This window comes from Peromyscus leucopus, chromosome 7, assembly GCF_004664715.2.
Source record: "Peromyscus leucopus breed LL Stock chromosome 7, UCI_PerLeu_2.1, whole genome shotgun sequence".
NCBI lineage: Eukaryota > Metazoa > Chordata > Mammalia > Rodentia > Cricetidae > Peromyscus > Peromyscus leucopus.
In genome coordinates, this window is record NC_051069.1 from 44,660,268 (window position 1) to 44,676,288 (window position 16,021).

At 47.9% G+C, this 16,021-nt stretch overlaps 1 protein-coding gene across 1 annotated transcript in view; it reads right to left on the reverse strand.

The window, feature by feature from the left end:
- Positions 1-3,308: 3,308 nt before the first annotated feature.
- The window catches only part of Igsf9b (immunoglobulin superfamily member 9B), a 57,017-nt gene continuing 44,304 nt past the window's right edge, over positions 3,309-16,021 (reverse strand). The window contains 1 exon segment of the mRNA XM_028883051.2: positions 3,309-15,072. Coding sequence (XP_028738884.1) covers positions 14,864-15,072 — 209 coding nt within the window. The 3' untranslated portion in view covers positions 3,309-14,863.

Consider the following 16,021-nt stretch of genomic DNA (forward strand, 5'->3'; position numbering starts at 1 on the left):
GTGCTACATTGCAGGAACGCTCTTTGCAAGGAAACTTAAATGGATAAAGGAATGCTAGATAGGATATAGAGAAGCGAATCACAATGTCATTTCAGATAAATTTCAGCCTTGGCCTGATCCAGAAGATCATGATAGAGGTGGCCTTTGTCTCTGACCCAGCCACAATGGGACACAGTATATAACCTCTTAACTGAGGAGACTTGTGTCAACAGAGCAAGACCTGTCAGCAATGAAACCTGTGACACATTAGCCACCAGGATCCAAAGGAGTTGGAGACCCGGCATGCCCGCCTAAGGAAGAGGGTCTGGTGGGCGGCTGCTGTACCTACGGTGCCTCTAAACCCTAAAGCGGTGTCCTGAGAAATGCCTGCTCTGGTCAGCAAGTTCTCTCATCTGCCTCCTAGCCCTGGATTAGTTCATAGCTGTTGTCTCAACTTTCTCCTCAACCCGCTCCAGCTGGGATGGCTGTCCCCACTATTCCACTGAGACGGCTCTTGTCAACGGCAACTACCTCCTCTGTTCAGCCCACACCAGGTGGCCACTTCTCTGTCCTTCACTGAGGGCTTTACCATCCTCCGCCCTTCTGTATCCTGCCTCTCTGCCTAGGTTGTTTTCTTATTAAATTTTTTAATTTATTTTATATATCAACCACAGTTTCCCTCCTCTCCTCCCGTGTCCCCCCCCGCCCCCGCCTTCTACGGCTCCCCATCCCTTCCTCCTCCATCCATTCTCTAGGTTTTTAATACCACCTCCAGGCTCCCACTAGAATTCCAGGCTCATATCCAGTGGCATCTCCCCTGGATGTCTAGCAATCATTTCAAACTCCATGACTCTGGATTACCTTCCTCTTTCACCTCTCCTCTCCTCCCTTGTCCTCCACCAGGCTGGCAGATAATACCTGTTTTGTTTGTTTGTTTTTCTCCCATTCTCCTTCCAGTACCTCTGATGGCAAGTCTCTCAACAAGTGTGGCAACACTCCCCTGTCAGCACATCTTCACTGGCTTGACCTCTCTTCATCCCCGCTACAGCATCATCTTTTAAAAGCAACGTTCTTAACTTAGGAGGGTCTTAGTGATCTTTTCACTGGCCTCCTAAGCAGATAATCTACCCCCACAACAAAATGGTCTTGATTTGTAAAGCTCATGAAGTTTGCTGCCCTGTGAGCTCCACCTAGCCCTATCTTTATCGTGGTAACTAGTCTGAATTTTCACGATTAGAAGTATCACATTGCTCATTACTGTTGGGTTCCCAGGAGCTATGTGACCAAGTCTGGGGGGGGAGCGCAGGTGTCCTTGGACTGTGTCATGTCCATAGAAGGGGGTTCTTGCTAGGATCTCATTTCTGTTCTGCAGACATCAAAGCTGATGTGAACAAGGAGGAAAGGAAGAGGTAAAGGGATGGGCAGAAAGAGGGAAAAGGGAAAGAGAAGCCACTGAGTGGATCCTTCACTGGTCCATAGGGATGAGGAAGATACATTTTCCTTAGCACATGAGGTTACTGTGAGCACAAAAATGAAATCTGAAATATTTTTGTGAAGCATGGAGTTAGGGGAATGTTTAAAAAGGAATAGGTTAAGGAGCAGGAGAGACGGCTCGGCCATTAAGAGCACTTGCTGCTCTTACAGAGGACCCAGGTTTGGTCCCCAGCACCCACGTGAAAGCTCACAGCTGCCTGTAACTCCAGTTCCAATGCATCTGACACCATCTCGTGACCTCTGTGGACTCCTGCATGCACATGGTACATATAAAAACATGTAGGCAAGCATTCATACACAAATTTTTAAGGGTTAAAAAATTATATAAACACTATTGAACATAGAAAAGGTCCTTGGCTATGTTCACTTATTTTTTTTAAAAGGCAGAAAATAACTGTATCTGCTTTTAAAAATTAAAACCAATGCATATAAAAATATCAAAACATTTTCCACAAGCCCTGCCAACAAAAATAAAGAGAGGGCAGAAGACATGGAAACCAAGTAGGAAGGAGAATTGCAGCAGATTGTTGAGGCAAAGGACAGCTATATGTGTGTTGATTCCTACTCATCACTTACATGTAAACTTTTTAAACTATAGCACAAGTTTTTGAATTTGTATGTGTGAGGGATTGGTTGACTGGTGCTATGACTTATAGCATGGGCTACATGCTAACAGCTTTGTCTGAAGCCTGAATATTATTGGAAGATCAGGGATCCTTTGGGTGGTAGGACTTAAGAGAGTACTGGAACTTTTCCCCAGTCATAGACTTCTAATTTTATCTTCTTGGGTGTTTTGTCACTGTGCTGGAATGGTGACTGGCATAGTTAGTTAGTTGTTTTCTTCACCCAGAACCATAGGCTTATATTTTTTAAAGCCCATGTTTGGTGTTTGTCCTCTACCAAGTCCCAAATAAAGTTTAGAAGGCAGAAAAATAGTGAGTTCAAGACCAACCTAGGCTACAGAGCAAGTGTCTGTCTCAAGAAAAGACAAAAACAAAACTTCCTATGCATAGAGTTGACAAGATAAGGAAGGCAGTTGCCTAACAACAGAGAAGAAGGGATGTCAAGGACTGAGGGCAGTGTGGTCAGAGAAGAAACCTGTGCCAGTGGTGGCAGCCACACCCACCAAATAACCCTGGCGCTGAGTGTAAGAGTGCAGACCTGCTGATCCCTTCCTGTGGAAGGGAAGTCAGTCCCTGAGCCCTTGACACTCATCAGTGAGACTATCACAACGGGTTGAGACTCAGCTGGTTAGGTCTGTAGACTCACAAAGGTGGAGTCAAACTAGAAAGTGACCCTTGGCACACACAATGCCAGGCAGAAGTAAAAGACTGCACGGGCCTTTGGTAGAGACAAAGCTCCTTTCTCGCTCTTTCTCAAATGTCATCTTCCTTGGGAAGCCTCTGAATATCTTTTCAGCCCGCAATTGCCTCTTTCCTTCTACACTTGAGTTGTACCTTTCCCCACTTTTCCCGCTCATGTTTACCCCATTTTTTCCAGTCACCAACCACTTTATAACATCCCATGCAGTTCTTACCGCAATCATTGCTGACTGCCCGGGCACCACTACAACGGAAGTTCCTAGTGGATAAGGAGGCGTATCTATTTTTACCCCTGGTGGATCCCAGGTGCAGACTACAGGGACTCATGCAGAACAACCCCTCAGAACACACCTAACCAGTAAATGAAGAACAACTAGTTCAGAATCACGTTGAGCCGTGAGCTAAAATGAGCTGATGCGGGAGATCTGGGGCCAGTATGAAAACTATGATACCATTAGCAAATACTCTAGATAATTAGAAAAAAAATAGAAAGCAAACTTTTTAAGCAAATTTTTATTTATATCAAAATACAAAACATTTCTGAAGCAGAGTAATGTTACATGAGGAGCAATTAAATACTAAACGTTTTATAATCAGCTTCGCTTGCAATGTCCCCAAGGGTGCCTTCACTGGCTACACATCTGGCTACTAGATGTGCCTTCTTTCTCTCACGGTTGCCGTGTTTGCTTATGTACTGTTGTCTGTTTGCAGAAATGAGCATGCAGTGTTATGGGTGATGAGTTGGTTAGTTTCAGCAAGCCTGAAAGAGCCAGCAGGTGAAGCAAGCCTGGAAGAACAGTCCAGGCCAAGGCAGACTGCACATCTCCTTCCGGGTGAATCTTGGGTGGGTGCTCAGCTTTTACACTGACAAGTCTGAGGCCAGTGGAATCACTGTCCTCAGCAGCCAGGGCAGGCATTACTGATTGGGACCACGGAGCAGGTACAGCTATGGGTCACCCACAGTGAGGCCTTCTCAATGGGCTAGGGAGCCCATCCAGGCCGAGGAACCGGAGATGCGGAGATCCCTGGAGGAAACTTTGTCCCCAAGAAACTAGGCAAGGGCTAGAGAAGAAAGAGCTTCCTCCCAGCCTTAGGCGGTGAGGATTTGGTAGCTGAGGTACCTGCCCCATGGACAGGCCCTTCACAGATAATTTGGAGATTTTGAGGGGGAAAGCACCTGTTTGAGAGGGTAGCTGTTTCTGATACACCTCAACTACTAACCTAGAAGAAAGGGGAAATGGGAAACAGGAAGGAGCATGCCCCTCACTCCCATGGCCACCCCACACCCAGGCCTACCTGGGTCTCTCTTTCAATCCCCAGGTAGTGCATTCACTTTGGCACTATGCACTGGTGAGCTCATGTACACATGCATGCACGCACACACACATGCATGCCACACACACCAACACCTGGTTCCCCTTCAGTATCGGCTCAGGCAAAAGATGGGTACCCCACTTCCACCATCATCTTCTGCTCCCAAGAGTCCCCTCGACCCACAGGTCTCCAGGCCACACGCAGCCCCAGGCTTGACACACACTGGCATGCCCAGGCTTTTGAGAAGAGTGGTAAAGCAGGGGACTCCCCAGAGACAGAAGACACAGAGTGTAGAATACGTCATAAGGCTTTGGTACAGCACCAATTCAATGTTCGTATAGTTTGATTTTTAAGTTATCTTTTAGAAGAAAAAAAAAAAGCTTACTGAAAAAATAGTGTTTTTATTTACTTTTCAGTTACATACCTGAAGTTCAAAAAGTATGCCTCTAGTTGCCATCCAAATTCACACTCAAAGGTGTTCTGTGTGCAGCTGTACAATGTGTGGTTGAACTGTAATTTGGAACCAAAGTCAGCTGCCCATGATAACTGACTTTAATCAATCCATACATACATACAGAGAGGAAGAGGAAAGAAGGAGAGGAGGAGGAGGAGGAGGGAGGAGGGAAAGAGAGAGAGAGAGAGAGAGAGAGAGAGCGCACAAAAGCTACCCCTAAATCTCCCACCCCAATCCCCTAGGGAAAACATCTAATAGAGACAAAATACAGCAAGATCTAGGGAAGCAGAGGAACGAAGGTGGCTGATTTCGTCCCGCTGGCCTCTTCCAGAGCAGCACCATGAAGCACCCTAGCGCAGTGATGTAATAATACTCAACATTCAAGAGATGGAAATGAGGTCTGAATGGTCTCCATAGGAAGACCGGGCATGAGTCGGGAAGAGCCCCAAAGGAAGTCAAAGGAAGAGTAAAGGTTTGAAATGAGAGCAAGGAATCTCATGACAAAACTGGTAGTCATGTCCAGATATGTTAAAACTAACAGCCAAGAGGTTGCCAGGTGCAAGAGGTGCGCAGCCTGTGAGGGACCCTGGCAGGGAGCTCCAGGATCCTTCACCTCCCCATTTCTGTGTCTACAGACTATGGGGGGGGGGGGGAAGTAACGGGAGGAAAGGAATTCATACAAAAATTGCCTTTAGGTGAGTGAGGGAAGAAATATGTCCACGATGATATAGTCCCTCCTCGTGAAAGAGAAACAGGCGGTGATAAAGGGAGCCCCAGAGTGGCTGACCAAAACAGGCCAGCATCTGCTCAGTCGGGGATCACACAAGGACAGGGAACTTGGGAAAGCATGCCCCACCCCTGCCCTCATTCTCCGGCCCCACAAATGTCAGTTAAGAAGTTAAATTTGAATGGAGCTTTAAGACTTTCTGAGAGTGATAAACAGGACGCCGTGAACAGAGCATTGGTCTACCCTGTGTGACACCTCAGCCTCAAATTCCGACATCAAGATCGTTCCACAGAGCAACTCCTTTCAGTCCTTGAAGGTGGCACTCGTCACTTCCTCAACAACAGGACAGAAACTCCTACTCCAACATCACAATCCACCCCTCGCCCTCACCCACAGGAGGGGTGCTGTGTCCTGCCCCCCACCTCATGCTTTTATATTGCCCAAAATGGTTCCACATGAGTACCTTACACAAGGTGAGGCCCAGGCAAAAACTGAGGAGTGGTGGGTGTGCTCCTTTCCCCCGGGCTCCTGGTTGAGGACAGTAGAGAAAGGACAGAGCTAGAGCAACCCTTGGGAGAGCAAATCCCAGATCGGTTTCCACACTCATTCCAAAGAGCAGAGATAACCAAACTCAATCTCTTTAGACTCCCCCTGTCTCCTACCAATAGGGAAGAACTTCACAGTTCAAAAACCTTCCCATGACCTAGGGACCAAGATGAATCACAAGTATACAAAACAGTTCAGGGTCCTGGCAGCAGCTTTATCAAAGCGCCCCTCCCATTAACAGAGAGATTCAAAGATAAGACAACTGGCCTTTTCCATATATAATCAGACCCTGACCTTCTTTGCTCTGTGTTCCCTTGTGGAAAGCTGGCTCTTTTGCAGATTAGGTGACTGATGTTGGGCCACCAGACCTTTCTCCTCTAGTGCTCACCTTATACCATCTTCCTGAGGTCATAGAAAGGGCAAAGGTAACATATTGCCCAAACCCTAAAACTTCAGGGTAAGGGACATGTCCATCTTCCCATTTCCACAGAAGGGTCCAGTTAGACATCATGAAATAGCATGGCGATTTCATGTATCTCAGTGCTGCTGAGGTTTCTAAGGACCAAGCCTTTGGCTCAATGTGGAAAGAGTAGAGTCAGAGCAAACCTGGGCTTCATGGAGTATGAGCCCTAAGATGCTAAAATGATGAACTCTGCTGGTCTCTAGGACCAGAAGTGAGACAGAGTCTACATACAAAGAGAACCAAAAAAATTGTAATGGAAACCCCTCTTCGGTAAGTAAGGAGGGGACACAAGCTAGGAAGGGACAAAGAATTTGCTGTTCTTCCTCTTGTTCAATCTCTCAGAAAATTTACAAAAAAACACCTAGCCTTATCCTCCTTTGGTCTCCTGAGGAGGCTGCAGGTAGGGCCTGCACCTAACACTTCCAGTTAGACCCAGTGCTGGAGTCCATCCAGTACTACATGGACAGAGCCCATTTTCCCACAATATCCTTGGAAAAATTCGAGCATTTTGAGCAGATCATGAAGGGAATCACAAGGTCTCCATAAAGCTCAGGAACTCGACTCAAGTTCCACTCCACCCTACTCTGCCTATCACCCCTAGTCCCCAAAAAGCCCATCCCATGGTTGAGGCATCTGGGGTAGGAGCTCTTGACTAGCATTGTGTTCTGCTTGGGAAGAGGGGTTCTTCAGCTTCTTCTTGAGTGAGAAGCAGGAAGCCTGGACTACAGCCTTGAGTCTCTCCTAGCTTCTGCAGCTGTTTCAAGCATATCACTCTGATCACTTGGCACATGAGAAGAAAGAGCTAGCACCAGAAGATGCCAGCTAAGGCTGCAAAGTGTGGCCCTTACAGCATATGTGAGGTCTCGAATTCTCAGAGAGGTATTCCTCAGAGTACACAACTTCCTGGCCAAACACAAAGGAACTCCTCCCATCCACACCACATTCTTCCAATACATTACTTAGTTCCAGAGTCCTGGGCTGAGTAGGAGGAAGAAAGCAGTGGGATTCATCCTTCAAGTCCTGCCCAGCATCGGTCTCTCATTCCTGCTCTTCCATTCAGTGTTCCAGGACTAGACCACCCACCCCATTTCCGATAACAATTTATTTTCCAATTAAAAATAAGTGAAAAAGCACAGATGCTATATTTATACTAGATATCACATTCACACTGGTTCCAAGAATCTGCAGCAATAATTACCGGGGTGTATCTTCTCCAAAACTGAGCCCACGCAGTCAGCCTCAAAAATCTCTCCACCTTCTACAGGGGACTACTTGAGCCCAGGCGTTACAAACCAGAACAGGTATTGCTGTAAGACCCAGACAACCTGACCTCCCTCTGTCCAAGATGCTGAGCTAGATTTTTTCCAAGGAACTGAGTACCAACCCTTAGCCATAGGGGCATGGATTCATGCTTAGCTCTCCATCATCCTTTCTATACTGAGCACCTCTACCAAATAGTATGAGTTAGGGAACCCTCCAGACAGAGACATAGCAGGACCTCCCTGCCTTCAGCGCTCTTGCCCTTCCTGCAGATGACTTGAGTTTTTTCATATATACACATTTCTATTGGAAAGACTCGAGAAGCTCCAAACAGACAGCATGTCTCAGGAAGGATGGAAAGTAGGTGGCGTCAAGGCATGAGCTAGCACCCCGGACCACCTGGGGGAGGTGATACTGCTCAAAGTGTCTCTAAGCACAGGTACAAAAATAAAGCAAACTATGACTTCATATAGATATAGAGATATATAGATATGCTAGATAGAGAGCTTTATATAGGTTTTCTTTATATTTATATATGAGTGCCGAGGGCACGAGCCTCCACTCCTGCCTGGCTAACATTGCTTCCCCACCCCCTCCTCCCACTCCCCGTGTGGACAACTTACCTGAAGCTCCCACTGTTAGTCAGCACTATTGCATCTGATTCTCCCCCTCCCCCCAATAAGTCTCATCTCACCTTAAAATAGAACAAGTTATATATATTTATATAATTTTATATACAATCTCCATAAAAAATACACTCAAGATGGTATATTACGAGTATGACCCTCCTACCAAAACAGAAATTTGTCTAGCAAAGAAAGAATCAGCCATAACTAGACCTGATGCTACCCAGGCAAAGCGGTGTCTCTACAGTTCCCTCATACCCACACTCATATCAAATACACATACAAACCATACCCATACAACACACACACACCACACACACACACACACCATACTGCACACACATACTGCACACACAAATACCTTGCATATACCACATCCATCCCAGATACTCACACCCATCTAACACACTTACTTCTGAACACTGGAATAAACAGTTGGCCAGGGGTTCATGACCAGGCAGATAACCTGACGCCTACAGAGAAACACGTGTGATCATTCCATTTCTCCAACCCAGCCAGGGCAAGGTCAACCTGTGACAGACTGTTAAATTGTTCTCAGTAGGCAATATACTCAGGGACAGAATGAGTTTCCCTTCTAAGGTTTGCAGGGTGATTGTGAGGAGGTTTATTCTCCTCTACCAAATAAAATAGATCCCTAAGCCAAAAAGACGCCAAATGCCCCCTAAGTCCCCACCTCCCATAGGAGGAGCATCAGGCATTTTCCCTAACCATAGTTTATGTGAAAATCCCGGGTCACCCCAAAACATGCTTACAGTATTTTTAAGGTTGAAAATGCAAATTCCCTTCCCCAGTCCAACCCCTACACCCTCCCCAATTCTCTCCCCGACCCAACCACCTCCCTATTGCAGACCATGCACAAGCCAGAGGTGGAGAGAAGGAGGAAACAGAGCTGGAAGGGTAGAATGTGGGTGGAGGGAGAGCTTGCTCTCCTTCCTGAAACAGATCCAGGAAATCCAACACCAGTGGGAGATGGGATTGGTGGGATCCATTTCCTTGGGACTCAGAAGAACAAGCCCTGTCAATCACTTGCCATCTAGATAAGGTGGGTGGGAAAGGTACAGTCATGGCCCTGGCTGCGAGCTGAGTTTCTTGTGATGCTTTGGTTGAATTCCCTAACCAGGGGTCCAAAGCTGATCACTGTTCATCAGTGCTCTTCAGAATCCCTAACTGCTGCAACCAGCCCACTGCAGAAGAGAATGTCCAAGTGATTCAATGGCTGGCTGCTGATCTACCCAACTACTTAGCAGTTAGGACACCCCAACTCTCCCCTCCTAAGGCACGGCCAGCCACTAAAAAGGTTTGCACTAATACATTTATTTTTTAATCTACACAGAAATCCCTATGATCTGGGAGTGTCTTTGGATCAGACTCAATTGATTAGGGATTTTTTATTCTTCTTATTATTTTAAATGAGGTCATGAAAAAGAATTCTACCCTCTTGGCAATCCAAGACACCAAACATCTGGTGTAGACAGTGTATTTGTTCCTGAAAGGCTTATTTGGAAATATAGACAGGGGCCCAGATATAAGGCTCTGGACTCATGCTGATTCAGCATCAAAAGGTAAAATAGTTACAAGCCAGCTCCATGCAAATACCAAGTTGAATGAGTTGATAAGAGTTACTAGAGTCCAACCAGAGCTTTGATTCTCGTTTATCGACTTCTCTTAAAGAAATTTTCTGTTATTCCTCTTGATCCAAGAGGAAGTTGGATACATTAAGGAGTAGAGAATAGATGGTCTCTGATTTCAGAGGAAATTACTTCACTCTCTTAGCTACAGTGCAGTAAATGTAACCTATCAAAGGAAGAGAAATGGAAGGCAAAACCTCTAGACACCAGGCCACTGTGTAGCCTCCAGGATGAAGAAATTCTCTACCGCTCAAGAAAGACTGACAGGTCCGGAGGCCCCGCCTCCTGTCCACCATCAGCACCAGTGTCCAATGGGCATTTTCAGACACAGACGAGAAGAAGCACAGTGTGACACAGCTGCCAGGAGAATGGGCACCAAGCTCCTAAACCCAGCCTTCCCTCCCCACTGGAAAGCAGTTACCGGTGGCATGTGAACGCCAGTCTCCCAGTGTTCACCAGAGAAGCTCCACAAACAAAAAAAAAAAAAAAAAAAAACTGAGGAAGTCTCTATTCTGCACTCAGCATTAGAAGCCAGTTCTACAAGCAGAAAAGCCCTGCCTTAAGCAAGAGTTCTTCCAAGATCCAGTCTGGGCCTGCTTACCAGGCCCTGCCCACAACCTGGTCTCCGTGGCTACATCCTTCCTCACATCAGGGGTACCTGCTCCTCATGACCCTCCCTGGCAGTAACTCATTTCCTTGTGAGGACCCGCCCCCAGCCATCTACACTGTCATCTGGGCTAGCAGAGTGGCCATAAAGAGAACTGGAAGCTTGGCACATTATTTGGGCTTTAACCTCGTCATCCCAGGATTCCTGTACTCTCTACAATGGATTTAATACTCTCTCCCTCTCAGCCTCACATACCTGATCACAATCAAGCCTTCTCTCCATGGTCCAACCCTCTAACTTCTCTTCCTGAATCACACCTGCCCTATCAACTATTGTATCCAATGCAGAATAGCTACTTAGGCTCTTCCCAAGGCCCTTCCCAAAGAGACAGAAGTAATCCACAAGACTCGGAGCCTCCATTGTCTTGGAGACTGCAGAGAGGGTAGGGCCAAGACAGTGAGCACTAGCGGAAATACTCAGGATCCCAGAGAAAACATTAATGGTACCTCCCTATACCCCCCATCTCTGCCCTTGACTCTATCCTCCTACCCCCATGTCCTGCAGTGCCCCCCAAAGCACTTTTACATGCAAGCAAAGCAAGTCCAAGCCATTAGCTTTTCAATTCCTAGAGTTCTCTACATACTAATAAAATGTCCTTACCTACAATTCTCCCAGCCCACCCCAAGCCCTCTAAAGGATTTTGCTATCAAGATCAGAACTGGCTCAAGCTACGCACACATCAGCCTCAAATACAGATCCTAGGGAGCAACTAAGATGCTCTAACATTCTGGGATGCCTCCCCTGAAACTAGCATGTACTAATCTCACCAGGAGGGGAAAAGAAAGGAATCCCACATCTCAACCTTACCCAGTTCTCTCTGTATAAAAAGCGCAGAAGAATGAACAATTAAAATCTGTTCAACCTCACATAGTTTAGATCACTGTGCAGAAACCAAGAAAGAACACACTGGAAAAAAAATGTCAATAAGTAACTATTCTACTCCACCCTGCTGAAATCTCCCCCAAATGCATAACCCAAGCCCGTGGAGATGGAGTACAGCTCCTGCTCATGCTGTGTGATCCAACACCCTTTCCACTGAGAAAGGATCTCTAAGGACCTCTTCTCTCCTATCCTAGTCCCTCTAAGAAAACTGGGGAGAAGATAGGCTGGCCATTAGGGAGGGACCAGCATCACATGCTGGACCAACAGCCACCAGTGACCATGGATGCACAGAATTCCACCCAGAGTCTTGAAGCGAAGCTCTGTATGGTCAGCCACCAAATAAAGAAGTTCACTTGTTAGTTTTCATCTTCTCTCCCCCAAATTGCAGTCTTTCTGGCCCCTTAGAGAACCAGTTTACTCTCTTTCTGGATTGTGGTTTAAACACTGAGATAGCATTTCCAGTCAAGGTGCAGAAGGAAAAGATAGGAAAAATATTGAGTACAGGAATAGATTTTGAACTGGGTTACTTCTGCACGGCTACCAGATGCAAAGGGAGGTTTTGGAAGACATGATCTCCCACAGCAAGGAGGGTGAAAGCCCCAGGAAGCTCATAGTGGTCACTACCAAGTTCAAAGGCAGAGTATAAAGGTCATTGGTCCCTAGAAGTGGATACCCCCCAACATCACACACCTCTAACCGGACTGTCAAACATGTGCCCAGATCCAGCACTTGAGAGTGTGTGCCTATGACACCCCGATAATCACATCGACCATGGGGACTGTAGCCTGCCAATTTGCTCTGCAGCCACCAAAGGGCGGGCTGAAACAGTTTCCCAGAGTGCAGGAATGCTGCTGGCCTCCAGGAAAAGTCACAAGAAGAATGTATCAGAGGCCACTCTGGAATGGATAGATTTTGTGCCCCTTCTGGTCCAGGGGACAAATAGCACAGCTGCTACCCAGCGGCCCGTCACAAGCAGTTTCTACCATTTGGTCAGCTAGGCAGAGGTAAGGGGCACTGCCAGAGGCAAGAAGAGGAAGAAGTCAGCACCTTTGTTTGCCCAGCCTGCAAGCCCAGCCTGCAAGCCTAGCCATGGACTGCGGCATCTCAGCACACAAGGTTTGGCTCTTGACCCTACAACATCCAAAAGAAGTAGTCTTCCACCTCAACTTCCCCTCCATTCTAACCTCAAGGCCCAGACAGTATCAGGGCCAGAATTCCCAGGAGGGCCCTCTGAATACTTAGTCAAATTCAGTACAAAGTCTACCAGCCCCAACAACCTACTTTTATACTCCATGGTTCAGGAAACACATGCTGTGAGAGAACAGGCAAAGACCACAGACTAGGCCACTGTGAGCCTCCAAATACTACTCCAGTATTTCAAGTAGATTTGTTCCCAACAGCCCCAGGAGATACTTGAGTGAGCAGCCCGTTGTGGCACAGTGGCAGAAGCAGTGGCCCACTTCTGAACAAGGACGTGAGTCTTCCAACTCAACTCTTCTATTTTGATGGAGTTGAGGTCTAGAGGTCAAGTGCTCTCCAACACCTCTGAGAATCACATCAGTTGGACGGTCTGAGGTACATGGCCTAATCTCAGAGCAAAAGAAACTCTGCCCTCAGCACCTCTTTTCCCCATATGTCTGGAAGAATGCTGCACTAGTGTGGCTTGTGTGGTGAAGCCTCAAGTATGGAGTCCGTCTCTAGCTCACTGGGAGAGAGAAGGAAGCACCAAGGCCTGGCTGCAGGGATGCAGTTGATCCCCCAAGATGGAAGCGCTAAGAAAGGTCAGTTTCCTAGCCCCTGGGACCTCATCAAAGTCACTAGGCCAAGTGACTGGCAGCTTCTGTGGGACCAGCAGAAGCCTTCCAGTAGACATGGCTAATGCCCGAGGAGGTCACTGGGGAGAGACAGATACAGCAGCACCAAGAAGGAATACTTCCAGGAAGCTGACAGTTACCACTTCTTTAGGCAAAGCAGGAGGGAAGGAGAGGGCGGGCCCACTCTCCGCCTTTTCTACTCTTGAGCAACGCCATAACATTTTAAGGAGAGAGAGAAGTGTCTGAATTGACAAATGGCATCAGGAAAACTTCCAAGTACTAACAGTTTGAACCAGGGATCTGTACAGAGAAAGGATTAGGGCCCTGGTGCCTGCCCACCGCTCCTCCCAACATCATTCCTGTGCCTCAGCCAGCGCCACACAGGAGCAGTGAGCAAAGAGCAGCCCGGAACTCAGCGATCTGAGGTACCCTCACTTCTTCATCCATGCACTGGAGATTGGATCCAGGGGGTGGAGAAGGACCCCGGAGCAAAGCAGAGTGGGCAGGCGGCGCACGGCGGGTATGCCAAGGAGCCGCAGGCAGCCCCCACAAACGGCAATTAATCAATCTGGAGAATTAGCAGACACAAAAGGAAAGGAGGAGCCAATGGGCCGCGGGGGAGCAGTGCTCTGAGTTCAGAGCCAAGCTGGATATAAATAGGGCTGTGGCAGCTTGCTGCTCAGCACAGGTGGCTACTGAACAGGAGGGCCTTTGGCTGCAGGGCTCCTAGCCCTGGCTGGACCAGAAGAGACCGACGCATGACCACATGAACGGGGCTGTACACCAGGCCTGCCTGTCAGCCCCGCGGCTAAACCATCACCACTTGTATGGTGAGTGCCAAACTGCAGAAGAAAGGAAGATGCCCGTCTGGCCTTGAGCCTGACCCAGCAAGCAGGCAATAAAGGCTTGGATTTAGTTCAGGGGTAACTTGGTGCTAACCCCTGCAAGCAGGGAGCTAGGAATCACGGCAAGGCCCCATTTCTGCTCTAGATGGTAAAGGTCAGAACAATGGTGGAGTCAGCTGAGAGGCATGAATCCTGCTTCAGCTGGAATGATCTCCTCCCAAGACAGACATGAGGGCACCCACCAGCCCACAGCCCGCCCTGCTCACCAAGCCCAGCTGATCAGTACCTTCCTCAGTCCTTCACCAAGCACAGGGAGAAACAGTACTTTGCTTCAATGTACATATATATACACATAGAGAAACCCACCAACTACACACAAGTGTATTTGTATCTATATCTATATATATGTGGAGTTTGGAGGACAGGATGTAATTCTAACCCCCTCCCAGGACTTGGAAAACTGAAACAAACGCAGAGTAGGAAAAGCCATTGATTTTTCTCTTCTTCACGTCCTAAGACATTTGAAGAGGTGAGAAGAATCTAGTAAAGTGGGAGAGGCAGTGTTGAGATAGATGTTGCCTGTCCTCACACACTCCCAACTGACCCACAGGTAAAAAGCTCTTCCCCCAGTCCTCTGTCCTGTGGGCAAGGCTAGCCAGCGAGATCGTGAGGGAGAGGCCCACTGGCAGGAAGGAACACACATAGGACAAGGGCCTGAGCCATCCCATGATGGGCAAAGGAGGACAAGGCCCTGTACAGTGGTCCCTCTCTGCCCCCTTAGCCTAGCACCCCTCCCTGGGGACACTTAGAGAGACGTCAAGTCATAGCAGAGTAGCGTGGCCTGGGTCATCATGATCCACGCTGTTGAGGATCGCCGTCTGGTCTTCTGGAAGCTGACGGTGGTACAAGTCCGAAAGCCGAGCAAAGGGGTCAGGACGAGAGTGTCTCTTCTTCTTTCGGAGGCAGACAGCTTCGTCGGGCCACAGAACCTGAGAGTTGGGAAGCTGCTGAGCCTGGGAGGCAGAACCGTCTACAGAGAAGGAGACAGACACACAGAAGGAGAGGCGTGAAAAGGTGGGTCAGATCCTCACACACTCCATGCATCTCCCAGGGCTGAAGTCCAAGTTACCACTGAAACCAAGGGAGCACCTGTGTGTATGGCTCTGAGACCAAACTGCCACAGAGAACCTTCTCTTTACCCACTGGAGCAACCAGCAACCCAGCCTTGAGTCAACGAAGTAAGGTAGGTATTTTCCCTCCTATGAATTCTTGGATCTCAACGATCAAGCTGTTTCCGCCATCAGTCTACAAATGTGTACTGTGCTGTGCTGTGCTGTGCCTCTTGGATACCAGTTATCCTCCGAGGTGGCAGGAAGCAGGGCTTCAATATATCTTTATCATCTATGCCAAACAATGACAGACATTACACGAGACTTGAGACTTCAATCATGACAGTCAGGCCCGCACACCTCTACCACAGCCAGGGCCATTCCTCTGCCTCACGGCCCTTCTGAGGATACAGTAGGAAGGTTTTGTTTTCTAGATGCTACTTCAGCAGGGCAGTAGGGAGGAAGAGGCAAACCGTTAAGACTTGAAAGACACAGAAACTGGATCCTTAGGTGTTGCAAGCACCATAGCAAGGGAAGACGTAATAGGAATGTGCCAGCGGCCAGGGCCCTGCTTCTGTTTCCCCAAGTGTTAATATCTGGCTGGAGTCTTGAACCAGGAGTCTTCCCCAGAGAGCAATGAAAATGGCTACCATCATAAGAACAGCCAGTGCAGAAACCCGAAGTTAAGAGCGGATGTAAGCCAGTATAGCGGTACAAGCTCATAATCCCCATACTTGGGAGACTGAGACAATAGGATTAGGAGTTCGAGGCTGCTGAACTATATAGTGGGACCCTGCCTTTTAAAAAGGAAAAGGAGGAGGAGGAACAAGGAAGAACAAGAAGGAGGAGGAAGAGAAGAAGAAGAAGAGG